This window comes from Sinohyriopsis cumingii, chromosome 17 (assembly GCF_028554795.1).
Source record: "Sinohyriopsis cumingii isolate HCF-2022 chromosome 17, ASM2855479v2, whole genome shotgun sequence".
In the NCBI taxonomy this organism is placed as follows: domain Eukaryota; kingdom Metazoa; phylum Mollusca; class Bivalvia; order Unionida; family Unionidae; genus Sinohyriopsis; species Sinohyriopsis cumingii.
Window position 1 is genome coordinate 5,306,986 of NC_142977.1, and position 22,987 is coordinate 5,329,972.

General features: G+C 36.7%; 1 protein-coding gene across 1 annotated transcript in view; it reads right to left on the bottom strand.

Annotated features, from left to right (window-relative positions):
* Window positions 1-22,987, bottom strand: part of LOC149777680 (pappalysin-1-like) — a 65,519-nt gene that overhangs the window by 13,729 nt on the left and 28,803 nt on the right. The window contains exons 11-15 of the mRNA XM_089938725.1: window positions 22,647-22,738; window positions 21,479-21,678; window positions 20,902-20,982; window positions 19,080-19,305; window positions 372-618 (exon numbers count right to left, since the gene is read on the bottom strand). Of these exons, the coding sequence (XP_089794851.1) occupies window positions 372-618; window positions 19,080-19,305; window positions 20,902-20,982; window positions 21,479-21,678; window positions 22,647-22,738 (846 nt within the window). The remainder of the gene's footprint in view (window positions 1-371; window positions 619-19,079; window positions 19,306-20,901; window positions 20,983-21,478; window positions 21,679-22,646; window positions 22,739-22,987) is intronic.

The following is a 22,987-nucleotide window of genomic DNA, read 5'->3' on the forward strand; positions in this document are numbered from 1 at the left end:
TTTATGCTATAATATGAATTTCGGTTCAGTACAAAATACAGCCATTTCCAAAACGAGGCAGGAATGTTTGAGTTTTAAATTAAGTTGGACAAATTCAAAGTGTCCTGCACTAACAACGTACATCAGAGTTAGAGAACATCCATCACTCGATATATTGGCATTCATTTCTTAGTGGAACAGAACCGAACACAATTTAACACAATATATCCTTAAGATTAATACAGTGAAATCCAATTTTTGTTATAGCAAAACAGGATTTTAAGAAAAAGAAACAAAATTACTGATAACATTACAAATATAATTCTGAACGCACAGATTTATTTATGAAGTAGTCATGGCACTATCACGTTTTGAAACTCGTTAATACTGACCCATCGTTGCATGTGATCTTACACACAGCGCCATCGTGGTTTCCGGAGCAATCTGCTACTCCGTACTTGATCAAAAAGTCGTCACATCTGGACTGCGAGCACGTACTTGGTATGCACCGCCCAGCTCTGGGGTCATATAGTTCCTTGTCGCTGCATGAAGAGATCATCACTGGATTTAAAGCGTTGGAGGACCGCACTCTCAGGCCTGATATACTGATATTAAAGTAACTGAACCGGATTCTAACACCTATGAGGAAAAATAAATAAATAAATAAATAAATAAATAAATAAATAAATAAATAAATATATTAGCATGTAAGTGTAGGTGAGAAATGTTAATCATGGCATGGATTCCAGAAAATAATACTTTGATATGTGACTTTTGAAAGGTACCAATTGCGTATTTTTATTTTATTTTATTTTAACACAGTGAACTAGATTCTTAAAAAATGTAAAACAATGTTTCTTCAATGCATCATGACAAGTCGTTCACTATTTTTGGATACAAACGTACAAGGGTTGGTCGTGTACGAGTTGATATGCTAAATAATGGGTAACTTGGCCTTATGAACTATTGGATAAATTGTATCCTAGTAGAGACCTCGCATGTTCGGTTGAGGAGAAAGAACGGTTTATTCAGCAGAGCCTGAGGTAACAGTAAAGATTTCTATCCAGATAAAAGAACCGTACAAGTCATGGCCGTAAAATCGTTTACAATCCACTGGAGTATGGTCAGGTTTCTCCAATATCAGAGCAGGTATGGCAGGAGATAAAAGTAAGGCAGAATGAAGCAACCAGTAGATCAATAAGAGACTAAACATTCCTCATATATATATATATATATATATATATATATATATATATATATATATATATATATATATATATATATATATATATATATATATATATATATATATATCGTGTATTTCTTGGAAAACGAGTAATTTGCGATAGAGCATGTCATTATTGTTAATTTCACATGCTCGCGTTACGTGGTGGCTCGGATGCTGAGAGGCTTTGGCTTTCCACCAGACTCACTATTCATAAGTAAATCTATGAAGCCTCTAAGAAGGAATCAGCCCACTACACTACTAAGATCATGGAAAGTTCCAGCTGCAAAGAGCTCTTCGAGATTACTAACAAGTTAATGTCAAGGAACAAATCTACACCACTTCCAACTACCTTCTTTCCAGTCGACCTTCCGGACATGTTTGCAAATTTCTTCCGTGACAAAGAACAAATCATTAGAGATAAGCTTGACACCACAATTTCAATTGACTCGTCGTCACCATACAGTTGGGATACAGAATTTGAGCGGCAACCATTAGCAGCATTTGAACCTTTCTCTATGGATTTCATACTTACAATCGTGATGAAGAGTGCACCAAAGTCATGTGAACTTGATCCAATTCCAACATCACTGCTGCCTGAGTGCTTAGATCCAGTATTGCCTTCACTAACTGATGTTATTAATACCTCTCTTTCATCCGGGGAATTCCCATCAGTTTTCAAAACTGCCATTGTAAAGCCTCTACTGAAGAAACCAACACTAGACCATAACGATTTAAAGAACTACCGCCTAGTTTCTAATCTCCCATTCATATAAAAAATCTTAGAAAAGGTTGTTCTATCCCAGCTTGTACCTCATCTGAATTCAAACAGTCTTTTTAGCAATGTACAATCTGCATAACGCACATGCCACAGTGCTGAAACTACTCTTCTAAAAGTAGTTAATGACATTCTCTCTGCGTTGGATAACGGAAAGATTACAGTCCTCACCCTCCTTGATTTGTCTGCAGCATTTGACACAATAGACCATGATATATTACTTCACCGTCTCCAGCATGTATTTGGCATTCATGATACAGCCTTATGTGGTTCAAGTCCTACTTGGTCAATAGGACACAAATTGTATCTGCAAATGGAATACACTCCAGCCCAGTTGATCTATGTTGTGGTGTTACACAGGGGTTTGTTCTTGGACCTGTTCTCTTCATTCTGTACATTCAGTCGCTCTCAAGTGTCATAGATCATCATCCAGTGTCTCACGAATTGTACGCTGATGACACCCAAATATACAAATCTAGCCACCCGACTGAAGTTGATGCTACCATCCAAGGTGTAGAGAGGTGCATTTCTGATGTGAAATCATGGATGACATGTAACAAGCTGCAGATGAATGATGATAAAACTGAGGCCATTCTGATTACAACACAAACACTTTCTCATTCACATCCTTTACCTCAAAAAATAAATATCAGCAGCACCAACATTAAATTCACACAATCAGTACGAAACCTAGGTGTTACTCTGGACAGTACTCTCACACTGCAACAAACATGTCATGAACATATGCAAGGCTGCATATCTTGAGCTGAGACGCATCAGCTAAATTCGCAAATATCTTTCAGTTGATGCCACTAAAACACTTGTGTGTTCATTAGTACTTTCAAGACTGGACTATTGTAACTCAATTATGTCTGGTTCATCTCAATATCTGCTCCAGAAACTTCAAAAAGTTCAAAACACAGCTGCTCGGATCATACTTAGAGTACCAAGATCAGGGCACACCTCCCCGCTGCTCTGTACCTTACACTGGAGCAGCAGAGATGGTGAACAGACCAAATTACCCGAGCAAAACCCTTGTGTTTAGACCAAAAAAAATCCGTGCTCGTTCATATAGGTCATACCACGTCTACGATTATTGTTTGTCCCAAACAAGATTGTAGACGAACCCTCTCTGCTGCTATTCATGTTGCAAAAGAAATTTTTACCACCATATCAAGTTTGATGAATATTTCTCAACGCGTTCTCCTCATCTGTTTCATCTTTATTTGTTCTATGTTTCAAGTAATATTCAAGTTCTGGTGGTGGTTTTGGATTTATGTTCTTTCTTTTTCTGTAATAGTTCATCAAACTTCTGTATCGATCTCCACCGCAATTTGTGCAAATCTGATATAATCCTCTAACGCCGTTGTTACATCCAACACAACTTCGTGGACCAGCATGAGGATTTTTCTTTAAAATATAATTATGTTTTTTACAATATTCTCCACGGCATCTTTTGTTGCATTTATCTGTTGTTCCTTGAATTAACCACGCACAGTTGTTCATTATATGAATGATATCTGTTTAATTAAATTTATTAATTTATCCAAATATTTTATCAAGACCCACACGATATCTTGTTCTAGGGTCGTGCAAATTTATTGTTATAAATCCACGCGGAGTAGCTTGCGCTCGTGAAAAGAAATTTCTGAATTTAATTATATCCATGTCACCGCTGCACCAAGTTTGATGAATATTTCGCAGCGTGTGTGTGTCTACGCCATTAAACACAACTAAAATATTACAATTGTCCCTGATTACTTTTGGTATTTGTGTATATCGTTGAGTAACATAGATAACATCTGTATTTTTATGTCTGCCGCGAGAAAACATCCTGGCTGGATTTGATTGTTTATCCAGCATCACATCATCATACACAACTAAATTATTAATAAATCCGTCTAAAAAATCAACGGACGGTGCTTCATCAATATCTGTTATAAACTCTATAATATCATTATCTTCGTCCAGTAATCTTGCATTTTCGTTAAAATCTTTTAATACTTCATAACATCGTTGATCACCAGCGGATGGTGCTACCAAATATAATTTATCCCATTTCAACCATCTCATTATCAGATTAAGTAATAACTGCGTCTTACCCGATCCAGATGGTCCTATGATAATCATTCTGATGGAATTCAGTAGCGCAGGATGATGCTTAACAGGTTCTCGCTGCCGAGTTGCTGAGAAATCAATTATATCCATATATATTATAACATGAATTTATATTGTTTACGCTGTAGAGTTAAAACTCCAACTACTGATTTAGCTACAGTTATAACAAAAAATAAAAAATAGCGTACGGTGGAAAATGTGCTGTATGCGGTAGAAAGAAATTTTCATTTTTACCTAATAAGCGCGGTGGTGATATTGCTAATTTGATGTCAAAGTTTCCAGGTACTCCATGGGCTAAATACCCAGTAGAAAAACATCTACTAGGATATAATTATTGCGGTCCTGGTACTCGACTCGATATCAGGCTCGATAATCAGGATCAACCAAAACCAGGCGAGGAACGAGTAAATGCTATTGATCGAGCTTGTCATATTCATGATGTAGCTTATAAAAGTAAAAATCTACAGGATAGGCATATTGCAGATGTGAAATTAATTCACGCGTTAAATTCCATAAAAAATAAAAATATCAGAGAATCATTAGCTAATTGGTTAGTAAGATCTGCGATGAAAAGTAAATTAGCGTTTGGGTCTGGTAATATATAATGGAATTAATTTATTATTCACCAAGAGGATATTGGAGAGGCAAAGCAGCAATTGGTAAACTCGCTGATGCAGCAGCGGTTAAACATTCTACTGCCAGCGCGTGGTTATCCAAACAGGCAATATGGCAAATTTACCTACCACCACCGAAACGAATTCAGTACGCGTATTTCGATGTTAGTGTTCCTAATGAAGTTCATCAAGCTGATATTCTGTTTTTACCACATGATACTGTGCATGGAAAAACGTACAAGTACGCGTTAACTGTAGTTGATGTTGCAAGTAGATATAAAGAGGCAGAGCCGCTATCAACGAAAACATCATCTGAAGTAGCCGATGCGTTTGAACGAATTTATCAACGAGGTGGTGGACCACAAGGTGGTCTGCGATGGCCACAGCTGCTACAGGTTGAACCTGGTAAGGAACTTCTTGGTCCAGTATCATCGTTGATGAAACGACATAATACCAAAATACGACGAGGTCATACTGCAATTCACCGTGATCAGGCAATTGTTGAGCGATTTAATCGAACACTCGCTGAGCGGTTATTTGGATATCAATACGCGAAGGAATTTATTCAAGATAAAAGATCTCGTGAATGGGTTGCAAGATTACCAAGCGTGATAGCTGCATTAAATAGCGAGATCACACGAACAACCAACATGAAACCCATTAGCGCAGTCACAAAAAAAAAATATACCAACACAACGAAAAGGTACTGAAAAACAAAAAATATTGGGTGATGTTACAGTTAGATATTTATATGAACCGGGTGAACTTGAAGGTGGTAGCGCGAGAGCGACTGGTCCTATTTGGAGTGTTACCACACACAAAATATCCACTGTGACAAGATCGCCAGGTAGACCTGCAATCTACAGATTAGATTCGGCTGCTCCTCAACGTGGATTTGTACGTGAGCAACTACAAATAATCCCCACGGATACACAACTACCACCGCGATCACTTAACTAGCACTAGTGGCAGCACCCAAGGCGCTGCCGCCTCTACGTCGATTACACTCAAGACAGGTCAACATGGTATTTTCTCGTGTATGACCGCGACTATTAGCTTTTCTGTCTACGGTAAATTGTCTTGAATCATTACTCGAATACCGCCATAACATTATACAATTGCAACTTGCTCAATGATTATTCTGCTGCTGTTTTAACTCAATAATAAATTCAACATCAAGATTAAAGTCGCGTTTATTTTTTTTTATCAGATTGTTTGTATCCGATTAATTTTTTTCTTATTATATCATCATCAATGACGTTAAATTTATTAACGATTTCAGGAATTATAATTCTCCGTAATTGAGATATATTTTTCACCCTCGATACCGCTAAATAAACTAAATTTGACCACTCGATGTGATCGTCTACAATCCAGACTCGTGTGTCAGAAATAGTTAATCCCTGAGACGAGTGGATCGTCATAGCGTATCCCAACACCCATGGAGATTTGTCAGCGTGTAATGCATCTTCGACCACACTGATATCAACGGCGACAATATCATTTAATACGAGATTTTGATTCTCAGTCTGTCCTGGAATATCAACATTAATATTCTGTTTTCGTGTATCTGATGGTCTATAACACAACGGTACGGGAATTCTGAATATTTTTCTTTATGCAGCTGAAATAACTGCTGTTGTAAATTGTCTCTGATTATTTTTCTGCTTGCTACGATCAAATCGTTGGGTCTCCATAAATTCAAAAAATCACTCATTGAGGTCTCTGAGATTACTCCGCGTATTATTTCACACTGAATTTTGTTTGATTGTAATCTGATTAATTTTTTAAATTCCTTTAAATTTGCATCAAGAGCTCTATGATCATCGTCTATTTCTTCGTAATAATCGACGAAATTTTTTAACCAATCATGTGGAGATGGTCCAACAAAAGGCGGCCGTTGACCATGATCGCCACACATTATTATAGCGGTATTTTTCGTCAGCAACCAATCAAGAAACATTTTTAATGTATCCAATGACACCGTACATATCTCGTCCCAAATAATTATTTTAGGTATATATTTTTCTCCCATTCGTTCAGGAGTCCATGTATCCCCGCGCCACCGAAAGAAACTATGATACGTGCACGATTGTACTTGCCGTTGTTTCATCTCGCGTGCAAGTCTATGTGTGGGTGTCAGCACGATTATATCTGAATTTCTAAAAACATTAATCGCTCGAGTCGTTTTGCCGCATCCACCAGGTCCATTGAGATATACTGTCTTATATCTAGTTATTGGATCACTCAACGATGGCGCTTTCGACATTTCTGATATTTTATTGCACTTACGATAAAAATGTCTCATCGGAACATCTGCTGATTCTGTATAATTGTGTAATATTTCCTTTTTTATTCTCCACGAACTCCATCGTTCATCATTACTTGTAAATTTCATAACAGACTCTAAATATTTACTCGAAATATAAAACGAATCTGTTGCAACTCTGACTGCGGTCTCAGGAAATCTATTAATCATCAATAATAAATTTATAGAAACATAAGCCAACATGGAAGATCTTAGATGAGCATACTGTGGGGAGATATCATTTATGTAACTAACGATCGTACCCAATTTTGTTCCGTCGGATAAATAAACACTTTCTCGATTTACAAATATATTTCTTGCTGTTGTATCAGCGATTATAAAATCGTACTCGGCATCATCTAAAATTAATCGTGTGTGATGTCTTTTATGATCATATGCACCACCCTGAGTAAATTTACCTATAATTTTTCTACCGAGATCTTTTGCGGTTTTGAGTTTAATCTCGAGAATTTTAGGAGCGTCTTTGATACTATCATCTTCGGAAACATCAGGACATTTTTCCTTAAACTCGCTAATAACTTCATCGACACTGATAGAATCTGGCATGGGCAACCAAACTTCGGTCTGCGCGTGATATGATATAATTGCATCACTAACCACCAACGGTGTCAGTATCGCACAATCTAGCAAATATCGTAATAAAACTATAGGCGCCCAACGTTTTTCACAAAAATGTCTGCCAAACCAAACATAACAAATCTTGTGAAGATTTTCCTTAAGCTCGAATGATTCAACACAAGCGAATCCAGTCAGATCAAAATCAGGTAATGGTCCATTAATTGCCACTCGCGTCATCTCGTTTGTAGGGTGACCGAATCTTTTAAAGTATACAGAACAATCTCCGTATCCTAGAAAACTTCCTGGATAACATGCAACCATATCAACCGAAATAACATCGTTGTAATTATACTTGGTATTCCGCAATCCGCCATGTCCGTATTCGACGCAACTTGCGCGTACATCCTCGAGTAAATCAAATCGTGCTGGTTTCCATGAATTTCTTTCTCTAGCGATATGAGCCACAACAGATGGAACGGTAAAGCAATTAGTAATTTTTCAGTATTTTCCGCGTGTTTGCACTCTAAAAACTTATCCGCGAGATTTTTCATCTCGTCATGGAGAGATTCTGCGCGATATATTTCACCGTTTGGTCTAACAAACTGATCAAATTCACCTTCCTCATTACTTTTAAATAACCATACCGATACAGGATCGTTTTTACTTATTTCGTTGATAAAATCAAACATATCTGCCCCAGAATTATCTGGGGGATAAAATCTAATAGTTCGATCACGTGGAAATATTGTTACTGCGCTGGTCCATGCGTGCGCCTTATGATCAATAATATTTATTGAAGCTCCTTTCGATTTATATATTTTGATTCGTACAGTACTTCTCCCGTTATTGTCGCTACGGTTATTGGAAATTTTAATATTTTTCCTAAATCAGCAACATCTTTTATTGTAGCACCGGTATCCTTAACTGAATCAGCCCACGAGTTTATTTTTTTACGTCTTAAATCAGTTAATCCATTTCCAAGCATCGCGTTTGTAAAGTGTTCTATTACTCGCTCGGCTACACAATTTAACCTTGAAAATTTCATGGGTGTCAGTTTATCAACGTTGGGTTTTTTATTTATCTCATAGATTCCATAAATAACCGCTGTTACAGGATACGCTCGCTCATAATACGGTTTGTCAATACCCGTCAATAGACCCGGTCTGGAATTTTTACTTAATATGGCAATTTTATTATTGCCAAGGACAGGATCATATTTATCACGGATAATCCAACTACCTGTTTCTGTTAATACAATAAATTTTACTCTGAAGAAATATTTTTGATTGCCCTCATACTCAGCGATGTAGTTAATGATAGTTGCCGCTCGCTTGTCATTCATTGTGGCGTCCTTGACAGTATTGCGTATAATCTTGAACGTTGACCATGTATGATATGCACCATCCGTGTAAAATTCTTTCTTGGCGTCGTGAATTTTATTGATCAAACTTTTATTTTTCGGATCAACCAAATCTCGTGCTGGTAAATCAGAAGATAGTCTGTCGAGGTTGAATTTATATTTAACAGGCCTAGTTTGGGATAATCTCTCAAACTCATTCATATAATTAAAACAAATATTTAAATAAAGAAAATTATATATATACAATGTTTCATTGCAAATGGTTGATGATCGGCTCAGCAAATCGATGCACCAAATCCTGCAGAAAGGAATTTTGTTGGATGCACTTACAAAGTATACGACGAGGAAGTCTAGGACCAATACCGTGTCTGCGATGTGGTATTGGAGTGCGAGGAAAAACAGGATTATGTGGAAAGTGCGGTGGAAAACGGTTCAGAGAACTTAAAAGATATTATGACAAAAAAATTAATAATAGTGAAAACGCTATAAAATCCGTGGAGGATTATATATCAAGATTTCAGACAAACAATGATTTAAACAAATAATATTATTGCATATATGGAGCAAAATATATTTGTCCCACATCCTCTCATCAAGAATTACGAATCAGATCGTAATGGCATGATCAGACACTGTAGGTTGAGGAGACCAGTTGGTCATGTCATTAATTCTGGTTATCTAGCGTTCACATATGAGGGAGGAAAGAAAAGCTATCTCTGTCATAGATTTGTGTATGAATGTCATAATGGGATGATCAATGACGGTCTTGTTATTGATCATGCTGACGGGGATCCTCAAAACAATAATTTATCCAACCTTCGTGTTGTCACACAAAGCGTGAACTCTGCATGTGGTAATACTGGAAGATGTAAAACAATCGGAAAGAGGGCGGTATATTCCACAGACACAGAAACTGGCGAAGTAATTATATTTCGTTCGATACGTTCTGCTGCGAAATGCTTTGATATTAATCCGTCTTGAGTACAAAGAGTAGCAGAAAATATAACCAGATCTGCTTTCTCAAAAAAAATATAAGCAGAAAATCACCTTTCAGTACTGTTAACTATCATCACCACCTCGAATTATATTTATTTTTGGGGGGGTCAGAAATGGTCATTATTATACTACTTATTTTTTGACTCATGAAAGGGAGGTAATTTATGGTCATAATCATATACAACATCCAAGGTCTGTGATGCCTGGTGGATACAGTATGCATTACAGATTTCTAACTTACAGTTCGTGTATTTTTCTGCCCTATTAGAACAGCGCAACACATAGAATACATGTATATTTCATCCTAACCTACAGAAAACCGACATGTATATTCCAGCCTACTGAGTGCAGAATCCAGCGTATAGTATGTATCGTGTGGCAATGTACTGACTCATAGGTCCACGATAGTATTTGGAATTAAAAATCAGTTGCATTTTCCTTGTTCAGTGCAGAAATATAATGCGAGATTGTGTATGTATGTGTGATTATTTATTTATCGAGTAAACTCCCTTTGACCAGTCTAGCAATTAGATGATCTAGACCGGATGTTCTATCATACATGGCGTGGTATAGTAAATAGGAAATTCCTTAATTTAGCTTTGTTTGGTAAAAATATATCATATAAACGTATTTCTTGAATTCAGAATTGTATTATTCGAAATTAGTTCCTTTTCAATGATTATTAGCTATATATTAACTTTCGAAGCATATGTTTGTAACAAGATTTGATAGCTCAGTCGGTATCGTATTGGAATGTGACGCTCGCGGTCCAAGATCGAATCCCCATGGCTGACAACATGTCGGTGGTTTGCGCATAATTACGATTTTTATAATAATTGCGGGCTCCGCCAGATCCCCCCGCTCAGCAAAACTCATACATATTTTCGTATCACCCACGGGCTTGATTATTGTGGGTGGGTTTTTGCTGAGCGTATATGTTTGTGCCGTCCTTTATTCAATTATTCATTGTATATATTTCATTTCATACTTAATGAACTTGCTAAAAACTCGTTTCATAATATATGTTTGTAATGTCCTTCATTCATTGTACACACCCATTTCATTGTACATACCCATTTCATTGATACTTAATGAACTTGCTAAAAAACTCGTTTCATAATATATGTTTGTGCCGTCATTCATTCATTGTATATACCCATTTCATTGTACATATTCATTTCATTGTACATACCCATTTCATTGTATATATCCATTTCATTATATATCTTCACCAAACACTTAATGAACCATGAAAATATCAAAGACATTATTTCTGCTATTAAAAAACTAGAAGAAAACGGAATTAATATATCTGATGAACTAAATCCTGAAAAAATAATATCTGATTTTGAAACGTTAAAAGAACTTAAAAATGAAAATAAGTATGTTCTATCATCTCAATATAAGTTCATAAAGCGGATTCAGGCAGCTATGTTTCAGTCACTGGCTATGGTGAACGATGATCAAGTAAATGAATTTATTCCTCTTTCTGTTGCAATAGAAAAGATCAGGTCGGAATTATCCAGCGAATACAAAACAAAAAAAAAAAAACAATCAGTACCCGCATAAGATACTTCAGAAAAATTATGTCAGCGGGTAACGACCAAAGCAACCCTGTCTGAAATATTTTATTTATTCTGAGATTATATTTATTCTGAAATATTATATTTGTTCTGAAATATTTTATTTTTTATGAAATATTATATTTTTTTTCTGAAATTGATGGGCTAGTTGGCACTCAGATTTATGTAAAATGATCAAATTTGCAATTTTGATGGGTTAGTTGGTACTCAGATTTACTTATTCTGAATATTTTATTTTATTTTCTGAATTGCCTATTAGATCGTCGGGTAAAGTTGCCTGATTCTCTAATTGATTTTAATTGAATAAAATACCAAAATCAATAAAAACCAGTAAAAATTACAAAAAATCAGTAAAATTAGCTCAAATATCAGTAAAATTATCTCAAAAATATGTAATTTTTTACTGATTTACTGGTTTTATTGATTTTGGTATTTTTTTTGTGATGATATTGAGCACACCTGCAATCGTTGTTGCTGCTGAAATACAAATAGTTACGGCTGCTGGTGCCATCATTGTCACCGCTGATAATATCACACCGGTTCCAGCAACAACAGCGGATACTGAATAAACAATGACATCAACGATAACTAATCGTCATCGATATTTTTGTACTTTTACTGTATATAACGCGGGGAGATCTTCTTCCGTAAATATCAACCATTATATTTTAAGATCCAAGATCGCTTTACGCGCAACGAATCGGTTGCTTGCATAATCATGCATAACTTTATGTGGCGGTTTGGATGATTTTTATATAGCGTCGAGTACATTAATTACTTCACGGCCGCATATTGGCGGATCTGTCATTGTTTGTGTGGGTAGCGTTGAATACCAAACTTGCGCGTGGAGTGGTGCGACATACTTGATAAATTCAGCAGGTGGAGCTAACCCGTATGAATCAAAATAAACGATTCCACGTGGATCAACCGCGTATGATACCCAATGAGTACCGGGTCCTGAAGTCGAGTCTAGATTAATAATACCTGTTTCGAGTTTGTTTGGTTGTTTTGGTAATTGATCTCGCATAAAAACACCTCAAAAGGCTTTCATTTTTAATCGTTTAGCAGCATCAAGGAAATCAAAATTTGATGCTGGAACATCTAACGTGGCAGCCTCAGACCGCTTCCCCAGCGAGATCCCGGTAATCTTAGACCGCGTCCATTTTTTTTGCTATATCGTCCACCAGTTGCTTTCTTTAGAGCCATTACAGCAGCTGTTTCAACAGCACCTAACGCGGCTGCTTTTGCTACGGCTGGAGCGGCAGCAGCTATTAACGCTGGAATAGCCGCAAGAAGTGGAAATATACCACCCGTTTTAACCATGTCTTTGATGGCGCTCGGAGAAAGACGTAATTGAACTCCAGTTTTTGATTCTAGGGCTTTATTGAAATGTTTAATCTGATTATTTGTCAACGATAATTTGTTAGGACCACCACCCATCTGATCTCGTTTTAGTGATATTTTAGTTCCGCATTTGCTGGTGGTTTTTTATTGAAGCTTTTTCACCTGACCGGGAGTCAGAGTAACATTAACATGACTATACGACATTTTTATATAAATAATATTTTTCTGAATAATTAGAGATTTTCCACTGGTGCATCAACGACTCTCATTCGACCCTTACCACTTTCAAGTAACATGGCTTTATCGCTGACTATGACCGCGATTGCTCTATAATTAGCACCACCTGTATTCAATGTTGCTTTAAGATGTACATCAACGACAGATTGTTTTGATAGATCAAGATGTTCCAGTGAAAAATAATAAATCGGATACAAAGTTCTGAAATCATATTGTGATATTTGCAATCCGGTATCAACATTTTGATCACGTCCCATAAATGACATTAAACGATGATATGCACGTCCAATACGATTCTGTTCATAATTTAGTTGTATATTTTCTGCTGGTTCTTGTTGTCCGTTTATCCGTAAAGAAATATCTGTGATACCTAGTTTATCAAATATCATATGAGAGTGAACTTGTGAGCCTAATCGATTAGTTTCCTGAAACGCAACAAAAATATGTCGCGGTGCAGAAACACCCTGTTGTGATGCTATATACCATGTAAACTGACCGTTAACGTTAGTTTGCATACTATCTGTGCTTGTTGTTAACCATGACAACAAGGATTTACCACCAGTGTCCATGAAAGAAATTAATTTTTGTTCTACTGCGATCGTTGGAGTCATTACCGGCATCCACAGTGAAAGTTTAGACAATATTACTTTACTAGCATCACCAACAGGTCTCCACAGAGCATCGTTATCATCACCTTTTCGCACAAGAACAACCGTGTGTCTAGCTCCAAAAATAACCTTTCTAAAATTTCTACAAAATCCAAAAATATGCGATAGTGGAATTGCACATGAAAATCTTCTATTGTCTCCTAGTAACATACTTCTACGTGCTGCAAATCCCAAGTTGAAATTTTCGCTAGAACCATGAACCACTGGGGCCACATCAGCATCAGCGTTATTGGCAAAATTTCTTGGTCGTCTTATATTATACGGATCGCTTTCAGGGTTATTGGAGTTATCTTTCACAAACATCATTGTAGGACCTGCTGATCTTGTATAATCATCAGAATATCTTGCTAATCCTATTATTGTTGTAGCAACGTCTACATCTTTCTGAATCGATTCAATATTTGTTCCATCGATCATATAAGTGGCGCTATCAAACAACGCCATAATCCCATTGTTGACAAAACCAACTTTTACTGCACCTCCGTAATTAGTGTCATCCGTTTTTATAATTGTACCTTCTACCTCAAGAAAAGCCTCAGCGGGTAAAAAGTATCTACTTGTATCATGAACTTGCAGTTCAATTCTTCCACGTTGATCTGGTATTCGTGCCTCATAAGAATAAAACTGATAATCACGTACCGATTCATCTTTAAGGACAGGTGCCTCCATATCAGATGCTTCATCGGATTCACGTTTAAACATTTTATTATAATTATTTTCGTCTAAGACGAAAACCGTGTTTGGAAACTCCACTTCCTGATATCATGCTTGAAATATTATTTCCTGATTCACTGAGTCTTTGATCTATCAAATTTGATGTTATATTTCTTTCTGCCTCTTTAGATAATTCCGCTAAGTTTTGATTTGCAGCCTGATTTATTATTTTACTTACGTCTGCGGACATAATTCCAGTACTTGCCAGTTTCACTGGTGGTCGTTGTTTTCGTCGCAATAATCGTGCTAGTCTTTCTTTGATTGCCGAAAACTCCTTACCAGCAACATTGACAATTGCTCCAGGAGCTTTTTCACGAACAATATCGATAGCTTTCATCGATATTTGTTTTGCAACGGGTGCTGCTTTTGGAGCTATCCTTGTGAATAATCCCCGCACAACATCACCAAGTCCATCTCCGTAAGTAGCTCTGTAGATTGGTAATCGTGAGTTCACCGCTCTGACCTGTACAGGTTTAAGATGATTATTATGTATGATCATCTTTTTTAATTTACCATTTATTTAACAACTAGTCATCAACAAGTTCGTCGATAAGTTATCGGTAAACTCCGATATCCATGATACCACCTTGAAATAATCGCCGACAAATATCAGCTGCTTCATTAATTATTTCTTGTGAATTATTTCCGGCACGTTTTCCTCCTATGAGAACTTCTAACCGTGACACATCATTAATGATATTATCAGGACAAACAAAATTATTTCCTTCTGATGTAGTCAGGAACCCACTTCCTACAGCGCTTGGAGGATTATCGTCAGGATCTCTTTCTTTACCCAGTGAACGTAATTTCTCCTGATGTTTAGTTTCTATATCTCTAAATATTTCTTCTCCTTGTTTCCATTTTTCTTCTGCTTTTTGCTTCATTTCCTTTGCCATCTGCTTCCTTTTCTCTCTAGATGGTTTCAACATCAATTGCTGTTGTTCTATTTGTTGTAAAGGTGGAGGAAGTTGATACTGGGCGAGTTGTTCTTGTTGTTTCAGTCTCTCTCTATAAAGTATTTTTACTTCTTTATTAAGATTTTTATATTCTTGACCTTTAGCTTGTTTTTTTGTTGTAATATACGCGATATATATATTTAATAAGATTATCATCATTTACTTTTTCATAATGGGGTTTTGAAATACTAGATTTATCAAATATACTATTTAATATTGCTTCGGGTAATTGTTCTTCTTTAGTATTTCTAATTTCTTCAACAACCCCCTTCCTAAATTTTGCAATCAATTCTAAGTTTTTTTCTACTAGTTCGGGTTCAGGTGCATGTTCTTTTTGCACGTCGGCGACTTCAGTATGAAGTTTTCCAATACTTTCAAGTATTTCCTCACCAACAGGTGGAGGTTGAGCCGCAGCTATTTCCCTGGCTATGCCAGGTGGAAGATCTCGTAAAATCTTCTTTGTCTGTTTAGTTCTTCTTGCTATTTTTTCAGTTTGTTCTGCTGTTTGTTTTGATACCGGAAGAAGATCTTCTTTGATGACAGCTGTAACCTTTTCAGTAGCTGCAGTGACGGGTTTAAACAGTTTTTTAGTTTCTTCTTCGTACTCAACTTGTGCTTCTTGCTGCGCTTGTAGATTTTTTCTAAATGAGTCTCTGACAGGAAGAAATTTTTTAATTGCTTCTAATCGTTCTCGTGCTATTCTTGCAGTATGAGATTCTGGATATACCATTATTTTTAATATAACAATTTTTTAATTTATATCAGCAGAAGGGGTGTAAATTTAATTAAACAGATATCATTAATATAATGAACAACTGTGCGTGGTTAATTCAAGGAACAACAGATAAATGCAACAAAAGATGCCGTGGAGAATATTGTAAAAAACATAATTATATTTTAAAGAAAAATCCTCATGCTGGTCCACGAAGTTGTGTTGGATGTAACAACGGCGTTAGAGGATTATATCAGATTTGCACAAATTGCGGTGGAGATCGATACAGAAGTTTGATGAACTATTACAGAAAAAGAAAGAACATAAATCCAAAACCACCACCAGAACTTGAATATTACTTGAAACATAGAACAAATAAAGATGAAACAGATGAGGAGAACGCGTTGAGAAATATTCATCAAACTTGATATGGTGGTAAAAATTTCTTTTGCAACATGAATAGCAGCAGAGAGGGTTCGTCTACAATCTTGTTTGGGACAAACAATAATCGTAGACGTGGTATGACCTATATGAACGAGCACGGATTTTTTTTGGTCTAAACACAAGGGTTTTGCTCGGGTAATTTGGTCTGTTCACCCTCTCTGCTGCTACTGGTTATCTATTCAATCCAGAATCAAACACAAAATGTGTTCTCTGTCCTACGTTTCACTGTCGGACTCTAGTCCAACACTCCTTTCCGACCTCACCCATGTTTACACACCAGCAAGATACTTACGCTCCTCTTCTGACAATCGTATACTCATTATTCCCACTATGAAAACAAAGTCATATGGACAGCGTTCTTTTGCATACCAGGGCCCAGCAACGTGGAATGAATTGCCCACTGAACTTAGACACAAAGACACAGTGATCACATTCAAGAGGGCTCTCAAAACTCACTTATTTCGACAGCAAGAACAAGCTTAAAGACCTAATAATGTTTCCTGCCTGAACTATTTTCAGCATGTTTTTTTAAATGTTTTCTAATTTCATGGTGTTTGTATTTGTAATCATATCATTATATGTTTTTTTTTATCTTATAGGTGTTGTCTAATGTTGTAAAGCGCTTAGAGCTTCTAAAGATTAGGCGCTATACAAAGTCCTTATCATTATTATATATATATATATATATATATATATATATATATATATATATATATATATATATATATATATATATATATATATATATATATAATGTATTTCTTGGAAAAAGAGTAATTTACGATAGAGCATGTCATTAAGAATATTGTTAATTTCACATTCTCGCGTTACGTGGTGGCTCAGATGCTCCGCTGTGCCTTAAGAATGTTATTGCAGTAAAACTGGGTAATCGTCTTTGACGGTCATGCAGATCTGTAACCGAATATTATCGTCGTGAGTGCAGACAAAGACTTGCCGGAGCGTCCGTCACGAACAAAGCTAGCGATGTCAAGGAAATTCCCGACGATGTTATTAAGGATCCAAAATAATTGTTTATTAGTTAAAAGCAACTAGACATTAATGTTTTCTTATTTACCAGCATGATTTCCGTTAACCACCTCAGGCAACTCGGGCGAGAGTGCGGAATAATATCAACGAGAGGTGCAAGAAAATGCACACATGCTTATAATATTAAGCCCTTTCCCGGATTATCCGCATCTGATTGTGAAACAACGGCAGCACAGCTATGTGTCAAATTTCATTTACAGGTCAGGCAAGCGGAAATCGCACGTGTACTAGGCGATAAAAAAAAACACGTCATATCGCACGTGCTATTGCTGAAGAGGCTGTTGAGTAAAGTCCTCGAATAATCAGATCTCCAGAATTCAAGTTACAAAAAACGCTCCCATGATCGTCAATATCATGGGGCAATAATTCCAATAATTTACAAACTAGGCAGAGACGCTTTTCTCGAATCTATGTTTGGGAATGGTATCAACGTTTCAGCACGTGCGTGAGACGGTGATGTCTTTCTGATTCAAGGTGAACATTGTTCTCAAGGTGGAATTTACCATGTTTGTTTATTAAGCCAAAGGAGGCTTCGCATAATCTATACTAGTGCAGTCATGTTTTCATAGTGGAGCTTGTATGATCTTAAACTATGAAGACACGGAAGCGATCAATGATGAAATTGATAACGTTTATGCAAAGATCCTGGGGAAGTTTGAAACAAACTCCGGAGGAGGTTCGAGATGATTGCTTTCCAGATACTTGGAACTTCTTTCTCATATTCCTGGTTAGAACCTTTCCGAGGCTCGAGTTATATTTGAACGCATAAGTATGTTCCGCCACGGTCAGCGACAAATCCGAGAAACGACAACAATATATGTTTCTAACGGATGATTTTAATAATATGTCATGTACTGACGCGCATAGTCGTGCAAACATTCACTGGGTTTGGTGTGTCACCAACCACTCATTGGATGAATTCCGTAATATGTTTAATATGATTACGGAGGTCACCCAGGACCCATATAGTTCCCTCACAAGTGGCTTGACCAGTACTTCTGGAAAATATCGCGCCGGTTTGAACGTGGCAATTTAAACGATTACGATAAATATAATATCAAAACCTGCCAGTGATATCAGAACCGAGTATGGAAAGCTATGTGATAAAGCTGCTCGCGAACACATGAAACTTCATCATGTTACAGCCGACCGCAAACGTGTCAAAGATATGTTAAACGTGTCAAAGATATGTTAAAGTCACAACAGACTGCATATGAAGATCTTAAAGAGGTTTTCGAGCAAACGTTCACACCGCTGATTAAACCCGCGCGCGAAAACAAGGAAGTCGTGAACGAAGTCGTGGCGGTGATAGGTACAGAAGAAAAACTGGTTCCAATTCTCAGGACAAACTGGCACAGGATCTGTGTTATAAATTATTTTAGCACAGAAAGATACAAGATGTTCAAACAACGCTTACCTTTCGTTAATACAAATTGTTTGCTTAGATCCTTTGCGATAGTAATTACAAAGGGGTTTTCTTTGCAGTCGACTAAGCGCTCTGTTTGATGTTCTTTAATAATATTTCCCTCAGGATCAATCAGATCTACAAAGATAGATTTTGATTCAGGGCTAGACTCCGATTTCCCATCTGAACCAAGGTACAAAATGACTGCAACTGCCACCACCGGTCTTGGAACGTAGAGCTAAAAACACAAGTTTAATATTTACTTTTTAAACAGGTTGCTTGATGTCTACAAATTAACCAGGCATATGGGTTCTGTGTGCAGACTGATCTATACAATGATCTATTAATCGGCTGCAGATCTGGATCTTTGCAGTTTACAGATGGACTGGATTTATAACCGAGTATATACGGTAATATATACGATATTTCTCATTGATTTGCCCTAGAAGAAAATGATGCTTTTCGTTCCTATACGGTAATGTGTACGATATTTCTCATTGATTTACCCTAGAAGAAAATAATGCTTTTCGTTCCTATACGGTAATATGTACGATATTTCACATTGATTTGCCCTAGAAGAAAAGGATGCTTTTCGTTCCTATACGGTAATATGTATGATATTTCTCACTGATTTGCCCTAGAAAAAAATGATGCTTTTCGTTCCTATACGGTGATATGTACGATATTTGTCAAAGATTTGCCCTAGAAGAAAATAATGCTTTTCGTTCCAATACGGTAATATGTACGATATTTCTCATAGATTTGCCCTAGAAGAAAACGATGCTTTCCTTTTATATACTGTAATATATGTCCTTTTATTTACTTTCCATATTGTGATGTCAGTTTATGATTTGGAACTCCAGAATGAACGAACTTTAGTTTCATAAACTTTCGCTGCTTGACATTTTAAATCAGTATGGCAGCCGATTCCTTTACATAACAAAAACGAAACTGCATGTACAGAATTTAAGCTTGGTGATATTGTAGAGATGAGTGTACACACACTACCCACATACTTGTTGTCACTCTAGAGACCAATCCACGCACAACAACTACATGCTTGGTGATATTATAGAGATATAACCACACACTACCCATATGCCTTGTGACATTGTAGAGATCAATCTACACACACTACCCATATGCCTTGTGACATTGTAGAGATCAATCTACACACACTACCCATATGCCTTGTGACATTGTAAAGATCAATCTACACACACTACCCATATGCCTTGTGACATTGTAGAGATCAATCTACACACACTAGCCATATGCCTTGTGACATTGTAGAGATCAATCTACACACACTACCCATATGCCTTGTGACATTGTAGAGATCAATCTACACACACTACCCATATGCCTTGTGACATTGTAGAGATCAATCTACACTCACTACCCATATGCCTTGTGACATTGTAGAGATCAATCTACACACACTACCCATATGCCTTGTGACATTGTAAAGATCAATCTACACACACTACCCATATGCCTTGTGACATTGTAAAGATCAATCTACACACACTACCCATATGCCTTGTGACATTGTAAAGATCAATCTACACACACTACCCATATGCCTTGTGACATTGTAAAGATCAATCTACACACACTACCCATATGCCTTGTAACATTGTAAAGATCAATCTACACACACTACCCATATACTTGATGACATTCTTCATAAATCAGAATCCACTTCAGTCCGTTCGTTTTCATTTTTATTTGAAACTATTAATTTTGAAAAAAGATATTTTTCATTAAATTCTTTTAATCAAGGGACAAATTAATCTACTAATTGGTCAAACATCTATTTGCTTATTGTTACCGTTATCCAAAAATCTCCAATATCTTCATCAGTCTTGCATGGGGTCCACGCTTCTCTGGGGTCCAACATCATGCCACATTTCTATAAAGCAAGACAACGGAGACAGAAATAAACACTTTCGAATAATTTAATTACTTTTAATAGAACAAAACATTTGGAATCCACTAATATTTGAGAGAAACAAATTATCCATCTAAACTTGTTCACATTTGAATTGGATTCAGGTGTGCGAGATTGCAGGGAAGTAAAAATAACCAGACCTGATGATTAAAAATATCTATTAGAATCAGGAAACTAAGCATGTTCCGATTCCTTGGTATTAGAAGAAGCTTTAAGTTACTCACACTTGGGTCTGTCAGTCATAAAGCACACATTATAGACACTGACAAGTGCATGAAGGTTTTTGTCTTCAATTCGCCGACATGTATCGCCACAGAAAACGTGAATAGTTAACTAAGAAATAAGTAATGGGCACAACATTATCCATAGGACACAAATTGGAAGGAAAGATGCATTCATAAATACAATTTCGTGAATAACTGTTAATTATTTTGTTTGTTTTCGTTTCTTGGTTCACCTGATGTCTTGAGGGCTCTCCGAGTGTAACTGTCTCCGGACATTTGGTGTCTGCATACTGCGGGTTTACCTCTACCTCGCTTGCCCACTGGTCAGTATAACCCTCAGGTGTGTAGAATCCGCATTCCTTCTCGTTCGCATCCAGCTCAAAGTTTTCACAAACGCCATCATCCTTGTATCGATAACACAGACTGAGACTTCCTTTTTTAGAGTTTGAACAAGTTAAACATTAATTAAATTCAATCTCATTGGGCTAACTGGTATGAGTTATGTTCACTGCATCAGTACACAATTATTGTATTATTTTAATCCTTGTCAGTAGCAGTTACTTTTTATTTTCATTGCATCGTATTTTAGACCATGTTAAAACAAATATTACAGTTTAAATTGTTTTAGAGCATATGTTAGTGCAAATATTATATGAATTGAATTGTTTACAAAACATGTGAATTAAAAAATTATACGATTTAAATTGTTTGAAAGGACGAAATAATACGTCTTCCACCTATCTAATCCTCGGGTTCTCGGGAGAATAACGCGTGTTTTTTTTCTTTTCTTCAATGATACAGAATCAAATCTAGTTCAGTACACTCGGACTAGAACTGAATGCAATTTCTTTGGAGAAAAAAATCATAACATGAGAAAGAAAACAAGGATCGTTAAGAGAAGTGTTGATAATCGATGACACTGGAAACCAGGGATCGTTAGGAGAAGTGTTAACTACCGATGACACTGGAAACCAGGGGTCGTTAAGAAAATTGTAGATTACCGATGACACTGGAAACCAGGGGTCGTTAAGAAAATTGTAGATTACCGATGACACTGGAAACCAGGGGTCGTTAAGAAAATTGTAGATTACCGATGACACTGGAAACCAGGGGTCGTTAAGAGAAGTGTTGATTACCGAGGACACTGGAAAGTAGGGGTCGTTAAGAGAACTGTTAATAATCCAGTGACTCAGGAAAACGGGGATCGTTATGGGAGTTGTTAATATACCAATGACTCTGGAAAATTAGGGTCGTTACGAGAATTTTTGATTACCCGATGGCACTGGAAAACTGGGGACGTTAAGAGAATTGTTCATAAACTGGTGGCACTGCAAACGAAGTCCAGTTGCTCAGATGGGTCTGTTTGGGAAATAAGTTTAAATGAGTTAAAAAATTACTAACCTTTGCAACGGTAGTCTTTTTCTACGGAGCAATCGATTGAGCATCCATCACCATCTCTGGCGTTCTTGTCATCACATTCTTCTTCCAAAATGCTGTCATAAAATTAAGGGAATCTATTTTAGCCTGTTACAAATAAAAGCGATTCTGGACAACACTAGAACTACTTGGACGTTGTGCCCGAAGCACAGTGTCGCGACATATTACCACAGTAACAGTGTCACGACCTAGTTTCACAGAATCTGTGTCACGATACTGTTCAGCATAAATAGTTCTACAATATGTCACAGAAGTAGTGTTATGACATTGTGTCACTGAAGCAGCGGCATGATATTGTACCACCA